This window comes from Moschus berezovskii, chromosome 20 (genome assembly GCF_049115385.1).
Source record: "Moschus berezovskii isolate FMDL1 chromosome 20, NW_MosBer_1.0, whole genome shotgun sequence".
NCBI classification, from domain to species: domain Eukaryota; kingdom Metazoa; phylum Chordata; class Mammalia; order Artiodactyla; family Moschidae; genus Moschus; species Moschus berezovskii.
Window position 1 is genome coordinate 39,902,261 of NC_142479.1, and position 21,959 is coordinate 39,924,219.

The 21,959-nt window shown below is 46.5% G+C and overlaps 2 protein-coding genes, 1 long non-coding RNA gene and 5 other non-coding genes across 9 annotated transcripts; 4 read left to right on the top strand and 4 right to left on the bottom strand.

Annotated features, from left to right (window-relative positions):
• Positions 1-5,545: 5,545 nt before the first annotated feature.
• Positions 5,546-8,829, bottom strand: TMEM107 (transmembrane protein 107). Of its 2 annotated transcripts, XM_055406559.2 has the most exons (5): positions 8,293-8,823; positions 8,067-8,134; positions 7,865-7,965; positions 6,741-6,837; positions 5,546-6,503 (listed from the first exon to the last, which is right to left on the bottom strand). In XM_055406559.2, exons 1-5 carry the CDS (start codon positions 8,377-8,379, stop codon positions 6,434-6,436), a joined length of 423 nt encoding a protein of 140 aa, XP_055262534.1. In that variant the 5' UTR covers positions 8,380-8,823; the 3' UTR covers positions 5,546-6,433. The 2 variants fall into 2 exon arrangements, with proteins under 2 accessions (XP_055262534.1, XP_055262544.1); XM_055406569.2 differs by lacking the exon at positions 6,741-6,837 and having other exon boundaries at positions 5,546-6,492; positions 8,293-8,829.
• Positions 5,551-5,686, bottom strand: LOC129544811 (U8 small nucleolar RNA). The gene has a single exon (XR_008683558.2). It is a non-coding gene; the product is annotated as a U8 small nucleolar RNA (small nucleolar RNA).
• Positions 8,830-9,418: 589 nt separating the features above from the next.
• LOC148774694 (uncharacterized) lies at positions 9,419-14,824 on the bottom strand. The gene is made up of 2 exons (XR_016035500.1): positions 14,029-14,824; positions 9,419-10,093 (listed from the first exon to the last, which is right to left on the bottom strand). It is a non-coding gene; the product is annotated as an uncharacterized LOC148774694 (long non-coding RNA).
• TRNAW-CCA (transfer RNA tryptophan (anticodon CCA)) lies at positions 14,538-14,609 on the top strand. The gene has a single exon. It is a non-coding gene; the product is annotated as a tRNA-Trp (tRNA).
• Positions 14,825-15,048: 224 nt separating the features above from the next.
• TRNAS-GCU (transfer RNA serine (anticodon GCU)) lies at positions 15,049-15,130 on the top strand. Its single transcript has one exon. It is a non-coding gene; the product is annotated as a tRNA-Ser (tRNA).
• A 240-nt stretch (positions 15,131-15,370) lies between these two features.
• On the top strand, positions 15,371-15,444 carry TRNAT-AGU (transfer RNA threonine (anticodon AGU)). Its single transcript has one exon. It is a non-coding gene; the product is annotated as a tRNA-Thr (tRNA).
• A 377-nt stretch (positions 15,445-15,821) lies between these two features.
• TRNAI-AAU (transfer RNA isoleucine (anticodon AAU)) lies at positions 15,822-15,895 on the top strand. The gene has a single exon. It is a non-coding gene; the product is annotated as a tRNA-Ile (tRNA).
• A 947-nt stretch (positions 15,896-16,842) lies between these two features.
• On the bottom strand, positions 16,843-18,696 carry BORCS6 (BLOC-1 related complex subunit 6). Its single transcript, XM_055406587.2, has one exon. The coding sequence runs from the start codon at positions 18,625-18,627 to the stop codon at positions 17,563-17,565; it is 1,065 nt and encodes a 354-aa protein (XP_055262562.1). The 5' UTR covers positions 18,628-18,696; the 3' UTR covers positions 16,843-17,562.
• Between the last annotated feature and the right edge of the window lie 3,263 nt (positions 18,697-21,959).

A 21,959-nucleotide genomic window follows, 5' to 3' on the forward strand; every position in this document is an offset into this window, starting at 1 on the left:
TGTGATGGTGATTTTGATGGAACATTGGCAAATTGATCTCAGGTAGATGTGTTATTTTTTTAAAAAAATGAAAGCTTTATTCAGGGAGCTACACACTCATTACACAGAGTGTAGGCCATCTCAGAAGGTGAGAGGCACTAGGGTATGGAGTTGTGTTACCAACTGTTACTCTCACCAACAAACAGATGAAGCCTGTTTACTTAAAGCCAATACCCTTTTCAGCTCTATGAAATTTTTTTGGTCATTGACAACGTAAGTTAAGCATGGTCTGCATTTCTTGTGTGGTGAATGAAGTCAGGTATCTCTTCACATACTTGAGAGTTCTTTGTCTTTCCTTTTCTGTGAAATGTCTACCTAATTTTTTGTACATTTTTATTGAGTTGTTATTTTTCTTATAGATTTGTAGGACATTTTTATGTATCAAATTTAGCCCTTTCTAATATGAGTCCTGGGTGTTCATTGGAAGGACTGATGCTAAAGCTGAAACTCCAATACTTTGGCCACCTCATGCGAAGAGCTGACTCACTGGAAAAGACTCTGATGCTGGGAGGGATTGGGGGCAGGAGGAGATGGGGATGACAGAGAATGAGATGGCTGGATGGCATCACCGACTCGATGGAGGTAAGTTTGAGTGAACTCCAGGAGTTGGTGATGGACAGGGAGGCCTGTCATGCTGTGATTCATGGGGTCACAAAGAGTCGGACACAACTGAGCGACTGAACTGAACTGAATATGAGTTATAGATATCTTCCTTTAGACTGTCATTTATCTTTTAACTTTTGCCTATTGTTTTACCATACATACTTTTAACATTTTAAGCATGTATTTAAATATATCAATATTTTATGACTCTTGAATTTTGTTTAAGTCTTCCTCACTCCGAACTATTTACTTCTGTGGTATTCTTACCAAAAATGCATAACCTCAATCTAACCATGAGAACACACTGGAAAAATCCAAACTGAGGGGCAGTCTGCAAAGTAACTCAATAGCACTCTACAGATGTGTCAAGATCATGAAGGGGAAAAAAACAAACAAAAAACCCCCCAAAAAAACCAAAGGACTGTCTCAGATCGGAAAAGCCTAAGGAGATGTGACAATTAAATGCAATGTGAAATCCTAGACTACACCCAGAATCAGAAAAAAAAAAAGTATCAATAGGAAAACTGGAAAAATTCAAATAAGACTTGTATCAACACTAACTTTCTTGTTCCATAATTATAACCATAGATATACAAGATGTCAGTATTTGGAGAAGTTGGGTGAAGGGTATATGGGAAATCTGTACTATTTTTGAAGGTTTTCTGTGATCTAAAGTTATTTAAAATAAAAAGGTTAGAAATGTCAAGGTTTCTTTAAGTATTTTTGTGGTTTTATTTTTCAAACTGTAACCTTTGATCTATCATTCATATTGGTGTAAGGTATTGATCCATATTTTCCTCAAACGGCTACTCAGTTCTTATAAACTCTTTTTTCCTTGTCTTTTATTTTTTCTGCACTGGGTTTTGGTGTGGCATGTGAGCTTTTTTCTAGTTGCCAGCTTGGGCTTAGTTTTGCCCTGCAGCACATGGGATCTTAGATCCAGTACCAAGAGGATGGAACCAGCATCCCCCTGCCTTAGAAGGTGGATTCTCAACCACTGAACCACAAGAGAAATCCCTAATAAACTTTATTGACTAATCCCTTTCCCCACTGATTTTATTTTTTACTTTTAAATCATAAAAAGTACCTAACATAAAACTTACCACCTTAAACATTTTTTAAAACTTTTTTTAAGGAATTTTTTTAAGTTTTTTTTTTTTTAATTTGGACCGTTTTTAAAGTCATTGAATTTATTACAATATTGCTTCAGTTTTGTTTTGTTTTGTTTTTTCGGCCACAAGACAGGTGGGATCTTAGCTCCCTGATCAGGGGTCAAACCCATACCCCTACATTGGAAAGCGAAGTCTTAACCACAGGACTGTTAGGGAAGACCCCATTTTAACCATCTTTAACTGTTCAATTCGGTAGTGTTAAGTATATTCATATCATCATACAACCAATCTCCAGAACACTTATCACCTTGTGAAACTGAAACACTTCTCACTAAACAACTCATTTTCTTCACCTCCCTCGCCCCTCACCCGCCACAACCTTGGCAAGCAACATTTCAACCCTATGCTGCTGCTGCTGCTAAGTCGCTTCAGTCGTGTCCAACTCCCTGCGACCCCATAGAAGGCAGCCCACCAGACTCCCCCCGTCCCTGGGATTCTCCAGGCAAGAACACTGGAGTGGGTTGCCATTTCCTTCTCCAATGCATGAAAGTGAAAAGTGAAAGTAAAATGGCTCAGTCGTGTCCGACTCTTTGCGACCCCATGGACTGCAGCCCACCAGGCTCCTCCGTCCATGAGAGTCTCCAGGCAAGAGTACTGGAGTGCAGTGCCATTGCCTTCTCCGTTCATCCCGATGAATTTGAGCCAACTCTTGGAACCTCATATAAGTAGAATCCAGCAGTATTTGTTTCTTCATGATTGGCTTATGCTGATTAACAAGCCACTAATTTCACAATAAAATGAAAATCTATTTTTGATGCTAATTGGCAAAGCGCCTGGTGTTGACTAGGAAATGTATAGTTGAAGTGGATGAAGAAATCGAGGCGCAATGAAGGTAAGTGACTTATTGACCATCACATAACCTTAGAGAGCGGGTGCACTTTAAACCGCTCCATAGCTCACTTCCGGTCTCTGCCCACAGCTAGGGCTCACAGAACACAGCCAAGCCATGGAAACCAGCACCATCTAGGTGATGCTTGAAGACAAGAGATGGATGAAGCCCCCAAGGAGGAGTGACTACCAACATTTACAGGGGAAAGGGAGGAGACAACCCTATACTGTGTCCTCAGTGGCTGGCCAGCTGTGGGTTTTCAGTCAATATGCATTAGATGAGTCTAAGGAGGAGCAGCCAGAATAGTTGGAGGTAAGCCAGGGGAACGAATTTTCAGAAAGGAAGGAAGAACAACTTTCAAATGAGGGTAATGGTCAACATACGGAAAAGAGGCTGAGCCAAAGTCTGGAAAGAACCTCTGGATTTAGGAACAAGGAACTCACTGGTGATGAACAATTTCTTAGGATTGGAAGAGCAAAAAGTGCTGGTAAGTGTTTAACAACCCACTCTCCAAGAAAAGTATGCATTCAAATGTGTACATAAGTTTATTATCAATTTTGCTGATATAAAGGATGTGTAACAGAATCTACAAATAATAAAATATACAATATTCTTTATTGTAAATTCTACTCATATCCATAATTTCATAAATGGAATTATATCATAAGTATTAATACAAGGGTAGTTCTAACATAAACATTGGTTGATATTTTCATTTACATTTTTTATTAAGATAAAAATGAAACACTGAAGATATGTTGAAACTTCATAGGTTCCTCAATGACTTGAGTGAGTCTCTGCTGATAAGTTTTCAAATCCTCAGGGAATACTTCATGGTTCTATGTGTGTGTGTGATATTTATAGTATAACAGTTACAGACATGACACTTAAAGACTTAACCTGCATTATTTAACATTTTCTCCATCATTTTTAAAAATCTAGACAATCAACAAAGCCTGATATGTAGCATTTGCCAATTTTGGGAGTATAAATACTCCCACTTAGGCCAGTTTCAAATTACTAACTTAATGTCACTAAATAAATTGGAAAGAGATACAAAGCGGTACATCACTTCATAGTATTCCCACCATACAGATACCACAAATGCAAACAACCTCAAAACCATATAATAGTAACTTTATAAAACAACCAGGAAGTGATGAGTATTTCTTACTCTGGTTTCTGGTTTTCTGGGTTTTTTTTTAGGTCTTAACCATTGGACCACCAAGAAAATCCCCCCTCTGTTTTAGAAATATTATTTAATTGCAAGGTTACATATTCAATTTTTGATATAGCTGTTTTTAACAATCAGTCCATAATGTTTCTGGAAAAACAAACAGCTTTCACAAATCAGTAAGCACACCACTGGGTGTGGTGAAAGCCAGGCTGTCATGGGATGTGACTTTCCTGGTCAAGCCTGTAACCATGACTGGCAATATCCACCTTTCTTGCCTCCTAGGCAATCTGCTCCTCTAACTTTCTACTTCAGCCACACTCCAAGGCCTCACTCAAACTGCTCCTGTAGGAGCAACACTCCTGCCACCTGGGACAAGTTATCCCTACTCCATAGCATCTGCAAGTCGAGTCTGAAACATTTATCATAATCTGTTATTAAAGTACTCTGGGAGTACCAGAGATTGTTGTCTCCCTGAGCTATACTATCTGTGATGGCCCAGGCCGAGTATAGGTCACATTCACATCTATTCCCTGGGTAGATCAATCCTGGGTGTTCATTGGAGGGACTGATGCTAAAGCTGAAACTGCAATACTTTGGCCACCTCATGCGACTAGTTGACTCACTGGAAAAGACTCTGATGCTGGGAAAGGTTGGGGGCGGGAGGAGAAGGGGACGACGGAGAATGAGATGGCTGTATGGCATCACCGACTCTGTGGACATGAGTTTGAGTGTACTCCGGGAGTTGGTGATGGACAGGGAGGCCTGGCGTGCTGTGATTCATGGGGTCGTGGAGAGTCGGACACGACTGAGCGACTGAACTGAACTGAACTGAACCCACTACAGTGTATCAGTTCAGTTCAGTTGCTACAGTGTATAGTAAGTGCTGAATAAGTATTCTCTGAGTGAATACTCATGAGGAAGGGCTGTGAACAGAGACAGAAAGCACCACTTGAGAAAGCTCCACCAGAAAACATCTCTTTTATGACTTTTGCTTATTTAGAATTGCCTGTGCTTCACCATTTAGGACTAAAAAGTATAGATTAAAACCTCTACACTGAATCTTTACTAAAAAAATGTGTCCCTGTGAGTACACTTACCCTGTGACAAGGTAGAACTTTAGACTCTTCTTTAATGCCAAATTGTGTTTCAATAACTTTCTTTTGAACATGTTCTAAGCCAGACAGAAACTAGGGTGGGTGTTCTAATGAGACTACTGAGTAGACAGGTAACTTTTGCCAGGTTTCTGGGCTGGGCGCCCCAAATACCAGAGAAGTCTACCTTTTAGCACCTGACTCTTTGTGGCATGGCAAGATGGAAGTTTTGACAGGCATTCATTCATGACACCAAATGTGACAGACATAAAAAAAAAAGACCACTTTTTTGGAAATTCTGGAGATACACATGAAATTAAGAAACAAACAAACAAAAATAGCAAATTGGGATTCATGCAAGGAATGAATGGTGGTTTTGATCCCTGGCGATAAAAAAAGAACTCCTGAAAAGGAAAAAAAAAGGCTAGTCACTCCAAGACTCAAGCCTGTAGAACTCCTTTTGGACAGAACTGAAATCTAAAATCAACCATGAAATTAAATACCACAGCACTTTAAAGCCCACAAAAAAATTAAGCATCTCTGACACGGCCAGAACCAACACTACACAACTACCGAAACCATCAAGAAAAACTCAAATCTAATCTTAAACTACATTAATAGCATAGATCGTCAGGAAGAATCAGATAGGAGCAATCAGGGTGTTGCAAGTCCTGATTACGCAGAGCCGTTAATCACGAATCATGCGAGCTCCAATCATCATATTCTATTCTGCCCTCCAAAAGGAGGAACAGGTAAGGATTATCCTACCTGACGATACCGAGAAGGCTGCAATATTCCGTACTCCGGGAAAAAGACTCCGCTATCAGGGAGGGTGAGTAAATGACATGTTAGCCCGAGCAACCTAAAGCTATACAGGTTCTTCCACTTCTGTTGTTCAATTTATTTGCAGATGTTTCTAAATAGATTTTTCCATTTGGTTGTCAAAAGAACAAACGCTATTCCCTCCCAGAATGCTTCACTCACTTAAAGAGCTCGAGGTACTACCCTTAGGCATCACTTTATTTACATATCTCCGCCCACTCTCTTCTGCCGGAAATCTACCGTAATACCTAAAATAGAAGCGACATTTAGAATCTTACAGTGCAAGGCTGGAAAAAGGCCTTCCGTTTCTATAGTAGTTTGGCCAACCCAATTTTCTCCTGAAATTTTTGTCTTGATTTCTTTTTTTTTGGCCACGCTGCCTAGCATTCAGGATTTTGGTTGCTCCACCAGGTACTGAACCCATGACTGCTGCAGTGGAGGCGTGGGGTCCTAAGCACTGGACGGTTAGGTAATTCCTGTAGGAATTCCTGTAAGTTTTGATCTTATCCTAAAATATATTTTATTACAAAGGACTGTAAACAAAACGCAGATAATCCCAGAGTCGAGAGATAATTACCCTAACACTGACATCCTTCACCAAATGCAGTATTAGAAGGAGGGCTGAAGCCTTCCTCTTCCAGGAAGGGTGAGTGGTCCTTCGCTCCTTCAGCCTCCATCCCTACTTCCAGTCACGAAGGTATCAGAAAGGTTTCTTTTTCAGCCCAAAGACGCTGATGAATAATGTTATTTCGGTGACAGCTGGGAGGGCACTGAGGAAGGTAGGTGATAGGTTCAGAGTTTCTTCTAATAAACATACCCAGATCCCCAAGCCAGCGATCCCACCCCCCAACCCCCACCCCCTGAAGCGTAGGAGTGGAGGACTTCAAACTCGGGAATGTTGAGTGGATCTGGTATCTTGCACTGGGAGAAAAGGGCTGGGTAGGGGAAAGCTTCAGATTTAAAGTAAACCTCCCTTCCCCGTCCTCAAACATTAGGTGCTACCATACCTGCAAAAGACAAAAATGTACCAATAAGTGGTGCACTCCCAACGCTCAAATATGAAGAAGGATAGGGCCACAGATGCACCACAGTGAGCCCCAATGGCTTGGGAATACACCAGAGTCAAGGAAAGCCTTTGGATCAACAGGTAGTGATGAGCCAGAAAAGGCCGGTGATGGGCCTGGTATCTGCATTCACAATCAGCTCCTGGTGAGCAAGGCATCTCTTGCTCCCTTTGCTGCTGCTGCTGCTGCTAAGTCGCTTCAGTCGTGTGCGACTCTGTGAGACCCCAGAGACGGCAGCCCACCAGTCTCCCCCGTCCCTGGGATTCTCCAGGCAAGAACACTGGAGTGGGTTGCCATTTCCTTCTCCAATGCGTGAAAGTGAAAAGTGAAAGTGAAGTCGCTCAGTCGGTCCGACCCTTGGCGACCCCATGGACTGCAGCCCACCAGGCTCCTCCATCCATGGGATTTTCCAGGCGAGAGTACTGGAGTGGGCTGCCATTGCCTTCTCCGCTTGCTCCCTTTACCACACTGCAAAGGCCAGAGCCAGCAACCCAGACTTTTGGGTTTTAGGATGGCCATGTGTAGAGGCCAGAGCTGAGCCTGCACTGCTGGGAAACCAAGCTACCTTCATCCCATATCTAGTTTGGACCCTTCAGGTGAAGTAGTAGGCTCCCAATCTACTCCAAGCACACAGAGATGCTCACAGTGACACAATACACTTCTGGGATCACTCTCCAGCACCCTGGTGTTGAAAGCCTTCCCTGATCCATCTTCCTTACTTCCTTTGTCTCTTCTGCGTTCCCATAGTGCTTTGTATCTTTACATCTGAAGGCAAATGTGCTTATCACACTGAATTACAGATGTCTGTGTGTCAGCCTCTTCCTCAAGATAGAAAACTGTGTTGTACTCCCATCTTCAGATCTCCAGTGCCAAGTGAGTAGCAGGAGCTCAAAAAGTGATCAGAGATTGTATTAAATCTTCCACATTGCCTAACATCTCTCCACAGGAGGGCTTCTGTTTGCCTGCCAAAGCAAACACCACTGTGCCAGAAAGGCCAAGTTAAGAGGCTGAAGGGCATTATGGTGGACAAGGGCCGAGAAGGAAAGGAGTACACATGGAAAGGATACAGATGAGGCTCTGGGTGCTGTTGAACATGGAAACTCCTAAGAAGAAACCAGCCAGCTCCACTGCAAAGAGGGCCAGGGTGACAGAGAGCGCTGCCACCAGCCTGCAGAAAAGAAAGAAGTGGCTTAGGCCTTCTGGACTTTTTCGAAGACCCCTTCACTCCCACTACTGCCTAATTCTGCCCACCCTGTCCCACATGCTCACTGAATGTCCTGCTTCTCATACTCTTCAGGGGTGAATTTGAGAGGCAGGCAGGCTTGGATGTTGCTGTCCTAGGAAGCAGGGCAGAAAGAAAGAGAAGTTGAAAAAGGGTCTGGCGGCGCGGTATGGGAGGACCCCACAGTGTAAGGCCCCGGGGGAGAAAGGGTGGGGTGGGGCTGGGACCACCCCAAGTTGGAAGGAGGAACGAGAAGAGGGCCATGGGTCTTACCCTGGACCAGAATAAGGTGATGACGACCACCAGATGCGCCAGGAGGGTGAGAAAGCGAGAGGGCACGAGCCCCGAGATCCGGCCCATGGTCCCCAGGGGAAGAGGTACCGCCTGGAGCAGAGGCCGTTTGTCTCTGGGGCTGGAAGCTCAAGGAGGGTCACTCCTCAAGTCTCCCAAGCTACCAGACAAAAATTCGACATACGCCTCCTTCCCGCTTATGCTGGCACCGCTCAGTTGCCTTGGTAACCGCAAAAACTAGGGCTCGGACGAGACCTATGAAAGTCTCGCGAGAGCGGCAAATTATCGCGCCGCCTCCGGCCCTCTGGGAAACTTTGGTCCGGGTCCACAATACCTATGCAGATCCCGACCGGATGCGGAGAATCATGCCGCCCGCCTCCCCCCATGCACTGGCGAATGGAAACTCGGACACTCGCTCCTCCCCGTATCCCCACGCCGGGAGCGGCCTGACCCCCAGCCCCTGCTACTTTGCCCAGGATGACCCTCCTGACACCACTGTCACCACCACTCCAGCCTTAGGGCGTCAACATGCCCGAGGCCTGGACACTTCTTCCATACTCCGCATCCGTGTATCTTCTCCCTGACCTAGGCCGAACTTGGAGAGGTGGATGACCCTTTATTGTCCCGGAGCCCCTGGTTGTTGGCGGGCCGTATACCTGAACTTTCCTTGATTCTGGTTCCCCCCACCCAGCTCGCTCAGATTGGTGAGCGATTTGCAGAGTACAGAAAAGATCCCCTCTCCTGAACTAGGGTGTGGATGAGAGGCGTGTTGCGGGAAGGAAGTGGACATACGGGACCAGAAAAGGGAGTGGAGGAAGAGAATGAAACCTCGCCTCCCTGGGAGGCAAGAGTCGAGGGCGGAAATTCAGACTCTACAACGATTTCCTTATCTCTTAGAGATGTGGCCAGCTATAGTCTCTTTGCCCAGCTATAGTCCAAGCATCTCTCACAATTGGGACCTCACGGACCTTCGGACCTTAAAGGTGATTCCTGCAGAACGGAAAGTTCTCGCCGGAGTTCATGGCTAACAGTCAAGTCTCAACCTCCAGGGGCTCCCCCTACCCCCTTACCAGATCATCTCCCAAGAATAATAATGGATAATCCATAATAAGAATAGAAAAGAGTTTTATTTGAACCAAACTAAGGAGTAGCCTGGAAGCTCCTTTCCCAGATTACTCTGAGAAACTGCCCCAGCGAAGCATCGTTTTCAGTGCAGTTTTGCATATTGTAAGAACAAAGAACTTTATACAAGTCAGGGTTACATTTCTTCATTTTTTTTTTCTTTTTTAAGGACTAGACGATTAATACACAGCAGGTCAGCATGGCCTTGGCACCTGGAAAGCATCATCACATCGAAGGTGTCCCAGGAAGAGGAGCATTTAATCTTTTAACATGGGCATTTTATAATTCTGGTCAGTGTATCCTTTCCTTTAAATAATTAAAGCAGGTGTACAACGTGTGTTTGATAGACCACAAACAGGCTATTTTAGTTAGGATAAAATTCAAGTTGTATAATGTTTAAGCCAGAATGACTTCCCTATATCTCAATATGGGAACACTTCTTTTATTACTACTCTCCACCTCACTGCCTCTTAGACAGGTCTAAACTACAAGCCCAAGAGGCATTTTTAATTTCTTCATTCATTCATTCATTCAACAAATAAGTCCCAGGCACTGTGCTGGCTTCATATTCTTGAGGAGCAAGGCAGAAGTCTCTACCTTCCTGGGGTCAGAGAGATTGACAACAAACACGTTAACAAATAATAAATCTGCACCGTAAAATCTGTAATAAATAAAAAAAAATTTAAGGGAAATATTAGAACAATGTGATCAAGGAAATTTTCTTTGAAAGTAGATCATTTGTTCTTAAAACTTCATTTAGGAAATGTGGTCAAAACTGAGAGAAAATGCTTTTATCTCTTGCAGGTCCTCAATGTACTAAATGGATTTCCTTTTTCTAAACCTGTGTGTGAAAAATTTCAGATGTCAAAGAGATAGTCAAAAGATGTTTCCTCAAGTTCATGAAAGACAAAGAGATATAACAAGAATGGATAAACAACAAGGTCCTGCTGTATAGCACAGGAAACTATATTCAATGTCATATAAGTCATAATGGAAAAGATATATATTCTTTATATCTGAATCACGTTGCTTTACAGTAGAAATTAACACAACATTGTCAAACAACCACACTTAAATAACATAATGTTTTTTAAAATGGTGTGACATATTTGAAATTCAATGTGCGATCCTAATGGATTCTGGATCAGAAAAATAAAATGTATTATAAAGGACATTAGTGGAAAAATTGGCAAAATTTGAATAAGGTCTCTAGCCAAGATAATAGAGTCAATAGTATCAAAGGGAAAGAGGTGGAGTGAAGTGGAAGAAATCTAGAGTGTCTTAGAAGATAAAGTCTAAACATGGGAATGTGTGTGGGTGAGAGAAGGAAGGGGTCAAGGATGACTGAAAGATTTTGGGATCCAGCAGCTTGAAGTCTGGGGCATTCTGCGCATAACAGCCTTCCTGCCTGGGGATCTATAGATAGTAAGAACCGAGAGATACAGTTCACTTTGTGAACTGGTAAACAGCAGGCATTTAGTCCTGTCACTTTTTGTGTCTTTGGTTCAGAGAAGCCTGCTCCACACTCACCAAAGAGAGTTTTGGAGCCACCTTGTGGCCACAGGTGGTATTACCCGTGTCCTTCGACCACTCGACCTAGGGCTGGAACTCACAAGTTCCAACATTTTGAACTGGCCATAAAATAATTTAGAAAAGCATTTTTTAACTCAGAAATATTCAAACATATTGTACGTTAAAAATAAAGTATTTTTCATTCAAAAGATAATGACCCCTTTTGAAGCCTACCATTCTGTTTCAGCAATTACCAACACATGGCCAACCTTGTTTCAGCTATATTCTGCCTCCCAGTCCCACTGGATTATTTTGAAGCAAATCCCAGACATCATCAAATAGTTCTGTCCAGGCGGAGGAAATTTCCACCCCTCTGCCTTGAGTTCTTTGAGCTGATCTAATAATTAAATTGACATAAGATAGATTGATAGGAGGGAAAAAAATCCAATTTAATTCATACACAGGGAAATCTCACAGAAAAAGGACCACCGAAGAGACCAAAGGAGGCTGTTTATATGTCGTTTTTTGACAAAGAAATATTGTTTGTGAAGAATTAACAAAGGGGTTTGTGCTTGGGTACGAAACTAAAGAAGTAGCAAAGTTTGTTATGTAGCTATTTTAGCCTTGAATTCCCTCACTCTGGTGATAAAACAAAATTTATATTAAAGGCAGGACAAGAAAAACTGAACATAAAATTCTCTCTGTGTGTTTGGACTTCGTCCCTCCCTCCCTAACGTGCAGTGTGCATCTGCGTTACATATTAACCAGATGGGAGTGATTGCTCAACTATACAAATCAATTTTTTCCCCTTTCTTCTAATGCTAGCACTGTAACTTTTTGTTGTTACTTCTTAAAACTTAAAAGAACAGCATTCTTTCCCAACTCTGTAGAGGGTTGGGAGTCATGGTGACTTGTTGCTCACTTTGTAAATGCTTTTTTGGACTATATACCTTGCTAAAGTAAAAGTGAAATCGCTCAGTCGTGTCCTATTCTTTGCAACCCCGTGGACTGGAGCCCCTAGGCTCCTTCATCCATGGGACTCTCCAGGCAAGAATACTGGAGTGCGTTGCCACCAGGTCTCCCACTTTGAAGGCAGATACTTTAACCTCTGAGCCACCAGAGAAGCATATACCTAGTTAAACCTTATGTAAATTATCAGTATGGCATTTTGATGTAGGATCGTTTGTCTGGAAGATGTATATGACTAGTGCCTTGGGCTTTTAACAGGCAGCGCACCACGTTTGCTTGTCTCTCTTTTTCTGGTGTTTGAGCATCGGGTTCAGGAGTAGGCAGACTGAAGCAACCATTTTAACGTTTCCCATTAGTTTTTCACACCAGGTGTGCAATTTAACTAGAAGACAGTGGGTTCAAGTCCCAACCCAAGGGTTCAAGTCCCAATCAGTTTTGGCTGGGTTCAAATCCCATCTGAGTTGTGCAGTTTCAGTGGGGCATTGATTTTAAGCCACAGCATGATGGAATCATGTTAGCATTTTAAAAGATGATTCTCTGACTATTCTGGAGATAGAGACATTAGGGAGGAGTCTATTACAGTCATCCAGCGAGATGGCAGTGGGAATAAGGAATGAGGGCTAACAGGAGAATTATGAAGGAAATGAAATTGAGTGAACTTGGTGACTAGAAATGGGAAGCAAGGAAGGGGGAAGAGTCAAGATGAATCCAAGCCTCAGCTTGGCCTCTAACTGGGAGTGCAGAAGACTGGGAAGGAAATGAGACCAGAGGGAAGGGGACAGGGCACAACCTTTAAAAGAATGACGCAGTTACTGAGAACTGGATAGGAGAGAAAAATGGTTAGAACCGTTCAGGCCCAAGATGGCAGAAGATTCAACTTCCAGTAGACCTTAAACCTTATTACACGCCCATCCTATATATTAACATGTTAAAGGACAGGTACCATGACACTTCTGAAGCAGACCATAGAAGGCCAAAAAGGGGGGCAGTGGCCCAATTTCTGGAAATCCTCACCCCTTCCCTAAGTAGTTGGAATAATCCTCCCAATTGTTACCCTCTGAAATTACTCAGCCCATAAAAACTAACCACCTTATATTTCCCAGTGCTCTTTCAGAGATGGCCCACACTTTTTATGGAGCGTGTTCAGTTCAGTTGCTCAGTCGTGTCCGACTTCTTGCAGCACGCCAGGCCCTGGAGCCTACTCAAACTCATGTCATGTCTCTCTCAATAGATCTACTTCTTACCTATCTCTTTGCCTCTCCCTGAATTCCTTCTACACGGAGACATAAAGAACCTCAGCTTCATAAGTCCTGACCGGAGGTGTACGGTTTCAGCTGGGAGATTGTGGGTTTGAGTCTCACCTGAGGTGTGACTGGGTTTGAGTCCCACCTAGGGTGGGAGGTTTCCGAAGGATGACAGGGTCAAGTGGAGGTGTCCAGCAGGCACTAGACTGAATCCAGATGTGGGGCCAGGAGTCAGGAGCCCTCAGCACACAAGTGATGGCTGACTCCAGGGAAGGGTTTACTCCAGAGAAGGTGTGTAGCATAAAGAGACTGGAGGGAGGGGGACGGTAAGATAGGGGAAAGCCAGCAGACAGCAGTGTCATGACAACCAAGGGGGAAGGCTCTTAAAGGATGTTAATTAAGGTCAATTAAGGTCAGGCTTCTCCGCGGGCTTTGACTTGTCTGTAGTCCCTGATAACTTTCTTTGGCGGTACTGGACCCTTGAACTTCTTTCACCCTTCAAGAAGCAAATGAGCAAGTGTGTGTGTGTTTGGGGGTGGGGGTGGGGGGGTTTCTTCCAGCTTCTGGTATTCCTCTTTATAAGTTTCCAGCCTGGTCTCACCTGGAGAGCTTTATTTATGATATTTATGTCAACGGAAATCAGAACAGTGGTTGCCTCTGTGAAGGGCGGGGGTTGGGGGGGTGCTGCGGAGAGGGGAGGGGATCGACGCGGAAAGGATAAAAAAGAACCTTGTAGGATGAAGGAGATGTCTTCTATCTTGAAAGGGTTGTGGGTTGAATTATTCAAAACTCATCAAAACAAACACTTAAGATCTGTGCATTTCATTGTAGGCAAGGGATTCCTCAGAATCATCAAAAGTGACAAACTTACCGATGCCAAGATTCTACCCTGGATCTTTAAACCAGAAATTCCAAATTTGGGGCCTGTGAGTAGCCATCTGGAAGGCTCCGCAGGCGGCTGTTATGTGCAGGCCGGGAGGGGACGCACGGCTGGAAAAACTAATCTCCGTCCCCTACACGTGCCTCCACCACCTTCGGCCTGGCATTCTCCGTCCTTTCACACGTTTCTGTGCCAGTCCGTCCCCGCTGGGCTGTGAGCTCTGGGTTCCCCAGGGAACCAGCCCAGGGCCGCCTTATGGTCTGCAGGAGGCCGGCGACAAGGCCGGCGACGAGGTCGGGGCACCGATGAATCCGGAGTCCACAAAGCCGCTGCCTTGCGGGTGGCGGGCCCTGCTGGTTCCACGAGGCCGGAGGGAGAGGGCAAGCACCACACCGGGGAATTTTAGAAGTTCCAGAAGGCTCTCAGCATCTCGATCGCCAGACCCGGCCGCCTCACCGTCCAGTCGTCATGGGGAGACCTGTCCACCCCCGTGGCCGGCCGACCTCGTGGCGCAACGGTAGCGCGTCTGACTCCAGATCAGAAGGTTGCGTGTTCAAATCACGTCGGGGTCAGCGTTCGCTTTTCAAAGAGCTCGGTTAGCTTTTATTTATTATTCTCATTTGCAACTCTGTTGCGGTCCCATCCCTCAGATTAGAGAAGAAACACTGCATAGATGCCGGAAGGGGAGGGTCCCTGGCTCCAAGTCCCGAGCCCCCCCGTCGGGGGGGCTCCAAGATATCGCGATAGTTTTTGCTGTAGATCATGGGACTGTAAATCTGAACGGATAGCGGGGCTCCTGAGGAGTGACGCACGCCCCGGAAATCCAACGCCAAGTTGGGTGCTAGCGCAGGCTAGAATATCGCTCGGAAGCCAGAGCCCTACGAGTCGTCCTCGCGGTGCCGGGCGGGATTCCTCGGGACACCATCCCTACGCGACGTAGTTGGGCTCAAGTTTGCTCCGAGAAAGAAGAATCCAGACCCCAGAGAGGAGATCCTAAATTATTTTCCTGTGGACGAGGTGGCCGAGTGGTTAAGGCGATGGACTGCTAATCCATTGTGCTCTGCACGCGTGGGTTCGAATCCCATCCTCGTCGGCCTGCGATCCCGCGGCTGTCCTTATATTTTATAACCCAAGAATTGCTCTTCTTACCTTCTGTGTGCCAGGATTCAATTTCTGTGTCATCCTTTCCACCTATCCCGTTTACAGCCGCGGATTTCGCACCTTCTACCTTGTTTTCCAGTACGACCGAAAATTAGAAAGGTACCCCGGCATTCATTAACCTAACCTGGAACTGACCTGGCCAGGGAAACGAGGCGGGGAGGTGTGTGCGCGGGGCGCCGTGGCTTAGTTGGTTAAAGCGCCTGTCTAGTAAACAGGAGATCCTGGGTTCGAATCCCAGCGGTGCCTCCTGGGGCGTTTGTTGGTTTTACACTTCGAAGAAAGAGTCGTCGGCTTCTGGCTTCTATATAATTTTCCGCATCTCTTCGGGAGTCTACCGGTTGCCATCAGACGGCCTTTTGTATTTCCGGTTGTACACCTCAACGCTAAGTGCATGCTGCCAGTCATAGGCTCTATGTTGGCACGGCGACCTGCCAGTCAAGCACCTGTTTGTATTGTTTGCCACTATTTTGGCTTCCCTTTTACTTCCCGAAATGATAAGTGATTCCGTTTCCGTAGTCTGTTTCCCCAAGTAATTTTACCCGTTTTGAGACTTTCTAACAGGTAGGATTGATTAGTAATTTGTATTTTACATAGATTCATATTGAGACGCTTAACTGTCAGCTGGCCGGTTAGCTCAGTTGGTTAGAGCGTGGTGCTAATAACGCCAAGGTCGCGGGTTCGATCCCCGTACGGGCCAGGGCTACACTGTTCTTTTAAAGATTTACTGTCAATTTCTCCTTGTTAAGGAAGGTGTGTGGAGCAATACTTCCAATTCCGGAACTTTTCATACCTCAAGGAGAGGAATAACGTGTTTAAATTAAGCCCACAGACCTAGTGTCTTGAGTTAGAGGAGGAAAGTTTAACTGAACTGGATCTGAATTGTGATCTGTTTCTAAATCTCACCATAACGGAAGCTTCTGGAATTTACTGCTGCTACTGCTAAGTCACTTCAGTCGTGTCCGACTCTGTGTGACCCCACAGACGGAAGCCCACCAGGCTCCCCCGTCCCTGGGATTCTCCAGGCAAGAACACTGGAGTGGGTTGCCATTTCCTTCTCCATTGTGTGAAAAGTGAAAGTGAAGTCGCTCAGTCGAGTCCGACCCTTAGCGACCCCACGGACTGCAGCCTACCAGGCTCCTCCATCCATGGGATTTTCTAGGCAAGAGTACTGGAGTGGCTTGCCATTGCCTTCTCCGCTGGAATTTACTATGTGACTGTAAACGGAAGGCGGCCAGGAATTGGCACAGGTTGTCCTAGACCATTCATAGGACACTGATCAGCAGAGTGTGAGAAATGGGGTCAAGAATGGAGCTAGCAAGTGTTTCAGTCTTTCTCTAGAGCCCAGATGTCCAGTTTGCCCAGTCCCTGCCTGTCCACCTTAGGAACTGTGAAGATAACCCTTCCTTCCTTTTTTCTTCTAGATCTCCTTGCTTCTGATTCTGCTTTTACTGTATCTCTCAGCCCATACCTGTGTCTTACCTTATCTGGTGTTTAGGAGCAGTAACCATATCCTTCCACATGTGGCCTGAGACCTCCACCCCATTCCCAGCACCACCCCAAGAAAACTCCACGAAAAGACTGACCCTCATTCCCATTACTTTGGTTCATCAATCCCTGTAACCCCACACAGACACAGCCTCAGTCTTAGCAGCAGCAGCAGCACTTTAATTCCACAAAAACTCAGAAAGCCAAAACTGATTAGAACATTCCACAACAGGTGGGCTTCAAAACCAGCAACAATTCTATCTGAACCCTGAGAGCAGAGCGACCCCTCCCAACGCACCTCCTCTACCATGCAGTACATTGCTTCTAGCTCCACCCAGGTTACGACTGGGGAAATGGGATGGTAGAGGGCCAGAGGGCAGAAGCAGGTTATCCACCTGCAAGTATGCATCCTTGTCTGCATGGTGTGTGGTCTTTGACCACACAAGCTCCCACAGCCCCTGGCACCTGAGATGTGACCACTGGAGGTCAGAGTGGCCACAGCGGGGGCTGGGGCCTCCTCTGTTCTGCTTTCTTGATAACATATGACAGTCACATCTCGCAAGCCCAGACCTAAAGCCCCGGGTTTCCAGAGATGGTGCTCTAACTGGGGAAGAGAGTTGGGAGAACAAGGTGGCTGCAGATGGCCAACTGAACAGAAGCAGAGCATCATACTCTCCCACCAGGAGAGGCCTTGGAACTTCCCCATATACACCTGCAGAAGGCCCAGCGAATGGTCGCCGGCCTGCTAAACGTATCTGGAAGAATCTCCCATATATAGGCCTCCCTCCTCTCAGCAGGCAGGTCCCACCAGGGCTCCTTGAAGAGTCCTTAAGGATCCTGCTGGTCCCTGGCGTTGCCAGGCCTCTCCTGCCTTTCCAGTCACTTGCACAGGGCCTCCAACACCTCCAAGGTGCGTCGGATATCCCGGACTTGGCGCGCCAGTCCCTGAACCGGTTGCAGAGCCCGCTCCAGTTCTTCACAGCGCGCCAGCAGGGTGTACATGCCCTTGATGCTCATGTCCACAGCTTCACCTAGAGAGTCCACTGCATCGCGGTAGGTCTGGATGCAGCCCACGCTCAGAGCTGTCAGCTCCTGCACCGCACCTCCCAGCCCGCGAAGCAGACGGTCCACCCTGCCGCCTAGCTCCCGACTCAGCCGCTCCAGGTCCCGCAGCACGGCGGGGTCGATGGGAGGGATGGCAGGAGTGGGTGTGGGAGCTGAACAGGGCCTCGTAGGGGCAGGGGGCGGGGGTTGAGGGGCGCCGCTCAGACGGATCTTGAGTTGCAGGTTGTTGGCGACAAAGTGGGTGAGGTCGCCATGGCGGCTCACCGTGCCTTCGAGCTCCAGGGGGCTGGAGATAGTGGCGCGCCGCCCGCCGCCTGCGCCAGATTCTGCACCCCCTGAAGATGCGGCGCTGCCGCACGCCCCGCTCAACCCGTCCAAGCTGCGGCTGTCCTGAAGGCGGCTGGAGAACGAACGGCCACCCCGGCAGGCTGCCGCCGCCTCGTCGTCGTCTTCCTTCTCCTGCTCAACATCCATCCCACCGCCTACAGGGCTCCCTCGACGGCAGACCCTCTCGGATTCAGGCTTGTCCTCCGGCGGTTCAGGGTCCTTGCGCCCGGAGGACCCGTGCAGGTCGAATTCGGGATCCGGCGCCCCCAGGAGGCTCCCTGCCCCAGAAAGCGTACCTCCATGGCCCGGCTTGTCCTCCGGAGCTTCCCATTCCGGAGGGTGGACAAAGCTGCAGCTCGAAGTCTTCGGGGACGCCCTGGGGTGGCAGCTCGCGCCCCCAACGTTCTCTGCCTCTTCCTCCTCGGACAGTCGAAGGCCTGAGGGCCGCTCAGAGGGCGTTTGGCCCGGGTCGTCGCCGAAGATCGCAGCTTGCTGTTCCCCCAGAGCTAGCAGGTCCGTCTCGGGCCCAGGCCGCCCCCGGGGCGACTCCATACTGCAGTTGGGGGCAGGAGCCTAGGAATTGGTTCGCCCCGGCTCGGGAGGCCTTGGCGGCGCCTTTAAGGGGCGTTTTAGAGGCGCGCCGATTGGCCTCGGGCTGACAATGGTCAGGACGTGAAGAGCACTCTGATTGGTCCCGACAACCAGGAAGTCCCGGAAGACGAGCTGTCATTGAGTGACCGAACACACGTGAGAGCCAGCGGGGCGGAGAGAAGGAGGTTACAGCTGCGCTCGTTGCCCCGCCCTTTCGAAAAGTTGAAAAGGCAGGTCTTAAAGATGAAGATCCTGAAACGCCTGAGTCCTCCAGGGGCGAGGCTAGGCTCTTTCCGCCCCCAATTGTTGCTTAGTAACCGCTTCTAGTGGGGAACCAGAATTGGGTTTCCTAAAAGAGGTTCTTGGGATGAAAGTAGTATATCCTGCATGGACCGTCGGGATTGAATCGCACCTTAGTTGATCAGGATGGAACCAGAATTCTCATTTGCTCCTCTGTTCTCATGTCTCCTGCCCTCTCCACCAGGTTTTGAGTGTCTCCTCTTGGAGGATGGTGTGTGATTTTGCCACTAGGTAGAACATTCAATAAGTTAATGGCCCTTAAGGTAAGAGCCCTGGTATCATTCTGATCTCTTCTCTTCCTTCTCCTCTCACTGGTCCTGCCATAGAGGCACTGGTCTTCTCACTGTTCCTGTGACAAGATAGACATGCTGCCGCCTCAAGGATTTACGTTTGCTCTTGTAACTCCCCTCGATCCACCCCTTTTTGGAGGCAGAGTCCACAAAGAAAGTATATTTAAAAATGAGGACATCACTTGGCCCACAAAGGTCCGTATAGTCAAAGCTATGGTTTTTCCAGCAGTAATGCACGGGTTTTTCCCGTGGTCATGTATGGATGTGAGAGTTGGACTGTGAAGAAAGCTGATCGCCGAAGAACTGATGCTTTTGAACTGTGGTGCTGGAGAAGACTCTTGAGAGTCCCTTGGACTGCAAGGAGATCCAACCAGTCCATTCTAAAGGAGGTCAATCCTGGGTGTTCATTGGAAGGACTGATGCTAAAGCTGAAACTCCAATACTTTGGCCACCTCATGCGACAAGTTGACTCACTGGAAAAGAGTCTGATGCTAGGAGGGATTGGGGGTGGGAGGAGACGGGGACGACAGAAAATGAGATGGCTGGATGGCATCGCCGACTCGATGGACATGAGTTTGAGTGAACTCTGGGAGTTGGTGATGGACAGGGAGGCCTGGCGTGCTGTGATTCATGGGGTTGCAGAGAGTCGGACACGATTGAGCGACTGAACTGACTGACCGAATGCATGGATGTGAGTTGGACCATAAAGAAGGCTGAGTGCCAAAGAACTGATGCTTTTGAATTGTGGTGCTGGGGAAGACTCTTTGAGTCCCTTGGACTGCAAGGAGATCAAACCAATCAATCCTAAAGGAAATCAGACCTGAATATTCATTGGAAGGACTGATGCTGAAGCTGAAGCTCCAATACTTTGGCCACCTGATGTAAGACTCTGATGCTGGGGAAGACTGAAGGCAAAAAAAGAGGGTAGCAGAGGATGAGATAGATAGCATCAGGGACTCAATGGACATGAATCTGAGCAAACTCTGAGAGATAGCGGAGGACAGAGGAGCCTGGTGTGCTGCAGTCCATGGGGTTGCAAACAGTCAGACATGACTTAGCGACTGAACAACTACAAAGAAAAATGTTCACCTTTTTTTCTCCATCAAGTCCTTTTTCAAATATTATCTTTTCAGTGAGGCCTCCCCTTACAATCTGTTTACAATTGCAACCGCTATTTGCAAGCTTCTTGAGGATTTTTTTTCTCATTTATTCACCCCTCAGCCTCTAGAACAGCACCTGGGCTGCAGATAGCACTCAGTAACTATTGTCAAATGAATAAATCTTAACCAAAATTATGATATAACTACATCAGAAGGATGTAGGGACAGAAAATGCCCTTGTGTCTGGTGGCAGTGGAGTGAAAGAATGAAATCCTTACATTTTGTATCAGGAAAATGATAAAGCCTAAAACTGAAAATGTAAAGAAGTAGTGACAGAAGCATGTGATTTAGAGATACAAAGTAAATACCAAAAACAAAGCAAAACTGTAAAAGGATTTGGAACAAATCCAAAATGATTTGTCTCTGGGGAGAGAGAAATGGGAAGACTGTTGGTTTTTTGTTTTTTTAAGCCCTATGCTAAGCTGCTAAGTCACTTCAGTCGTGTCCGACTCTGTGTGACCCCATAGACGGAAGCCCACCAGGCTCCCCCGTCCCTGGGATTCTCCAGGCAAGAACACTGGAGTGGGTTGCCATTTTCTTCTCCAATGTGTGAAAGTGAAAAGTGAAAGTGAAGTCGCTCAGTTGTGTCCGACCCCTAGCGACCCCATGGACTGCAGCCCACCAGGCTCCTCCATCCATGGGATTTTCCAGACAAGAGTACTGGAGTGGCTTGCCATTGCCTTCTCAATTATTTTAATCTGTGGGGATATGTAGTGGGTTGCATGGTAGCCCCCTAAAAGATGTCAGTGTCTTAACCTCTGGAAACAATGAATGCAGTGTTTTTTGGAAAAAGGGTCTTTGCAGATATAATTAAGGATTGTGAGATAACATCCTGGATTATCTAGGTGAGCCATAAATCAAACTGCTAGTGTTCTTTTAAGACACAGAAGAGAGAAAAGTGAAGACAGGAAGGCTGTGTGAAGACAGAAGCAGAGCTTAGAGTGATGTAGCCACAAGCCATGAAGTGCCTGGAGTCACATGAAGATGGAAAAGGCAAGGCAGGATTTTCTCCAGAGGCGTATATGGGAGAGTGGTGCTACTGACTCCTTGATCATGGGCTTCTGGCCTCCAGAACTGTAAGAGAATCCATTTCTGCTGTTTAAAATCACCCAGGTTTGTGGTAATTTGTTACAGTAGCCCTAGAAATTGAATATAGCATGAGTATCTGAGATGAAATGAAAATAAGAAACTATCGATGTTCTTCACCACATGGCTTAAAAGTACAAATAATAAACACATGCAGAAAAAGCATTAGGTGAAACTCAACACCTATTCATGCTTCAAAGAACACTAAACCCTTAATGAACTAGGAAGAGCCCAGGCCTTCCTTAACCTAATAAAAGACATGTATCAAAAACCTACAGCAAGAGATGTCCCTGACAGTCCAGTGGTTAGGACTCCAAGGTTCCACTGCAAGGGGAATGGGTTTGTCCCCTGGTCAGGGAAACTCAAGATTGTGCATGGTGCTCTGGGTGACCAAAACAAAACAACAAAACCTACAGGAAGCACCATATTGCAAGCATCATACATAGCAGTGAAACCT

Excerpts from the sequence above, each read along its gene's own strand:
- TMEM107 (XM_055406559.2), bottom strand. The coding sequence starts at position 8,379 with ATGGGCCGGATCTCGGGGCTCGTGCCCTCTCGCTTTCTCACCCTCCTG. Across the intron at positions 8,135-8,292 it reads TCACCTTATTCTGGTCCAGG|GACAGCAACATCCAAGCCTG; the intron begins GTAAGACCCATG and ends CCTGCTTCCTAG. Across the intron at positions 6,504-6,740 it reads TACATTTTTGTCTTTTGCAG|TGCCCTCCCAGCTGTCACCG; the intron begins GTATGGTAGCAC and ends TACCTTCCTCAG.
- BORCS6 (XM_055406587.2), bottom strand. The coding sequence starts at position 18,627 with ATGGAGTCGCCCCGGGGGCGGCCTGGGCCCGAGACGGACCTGCTAGCT.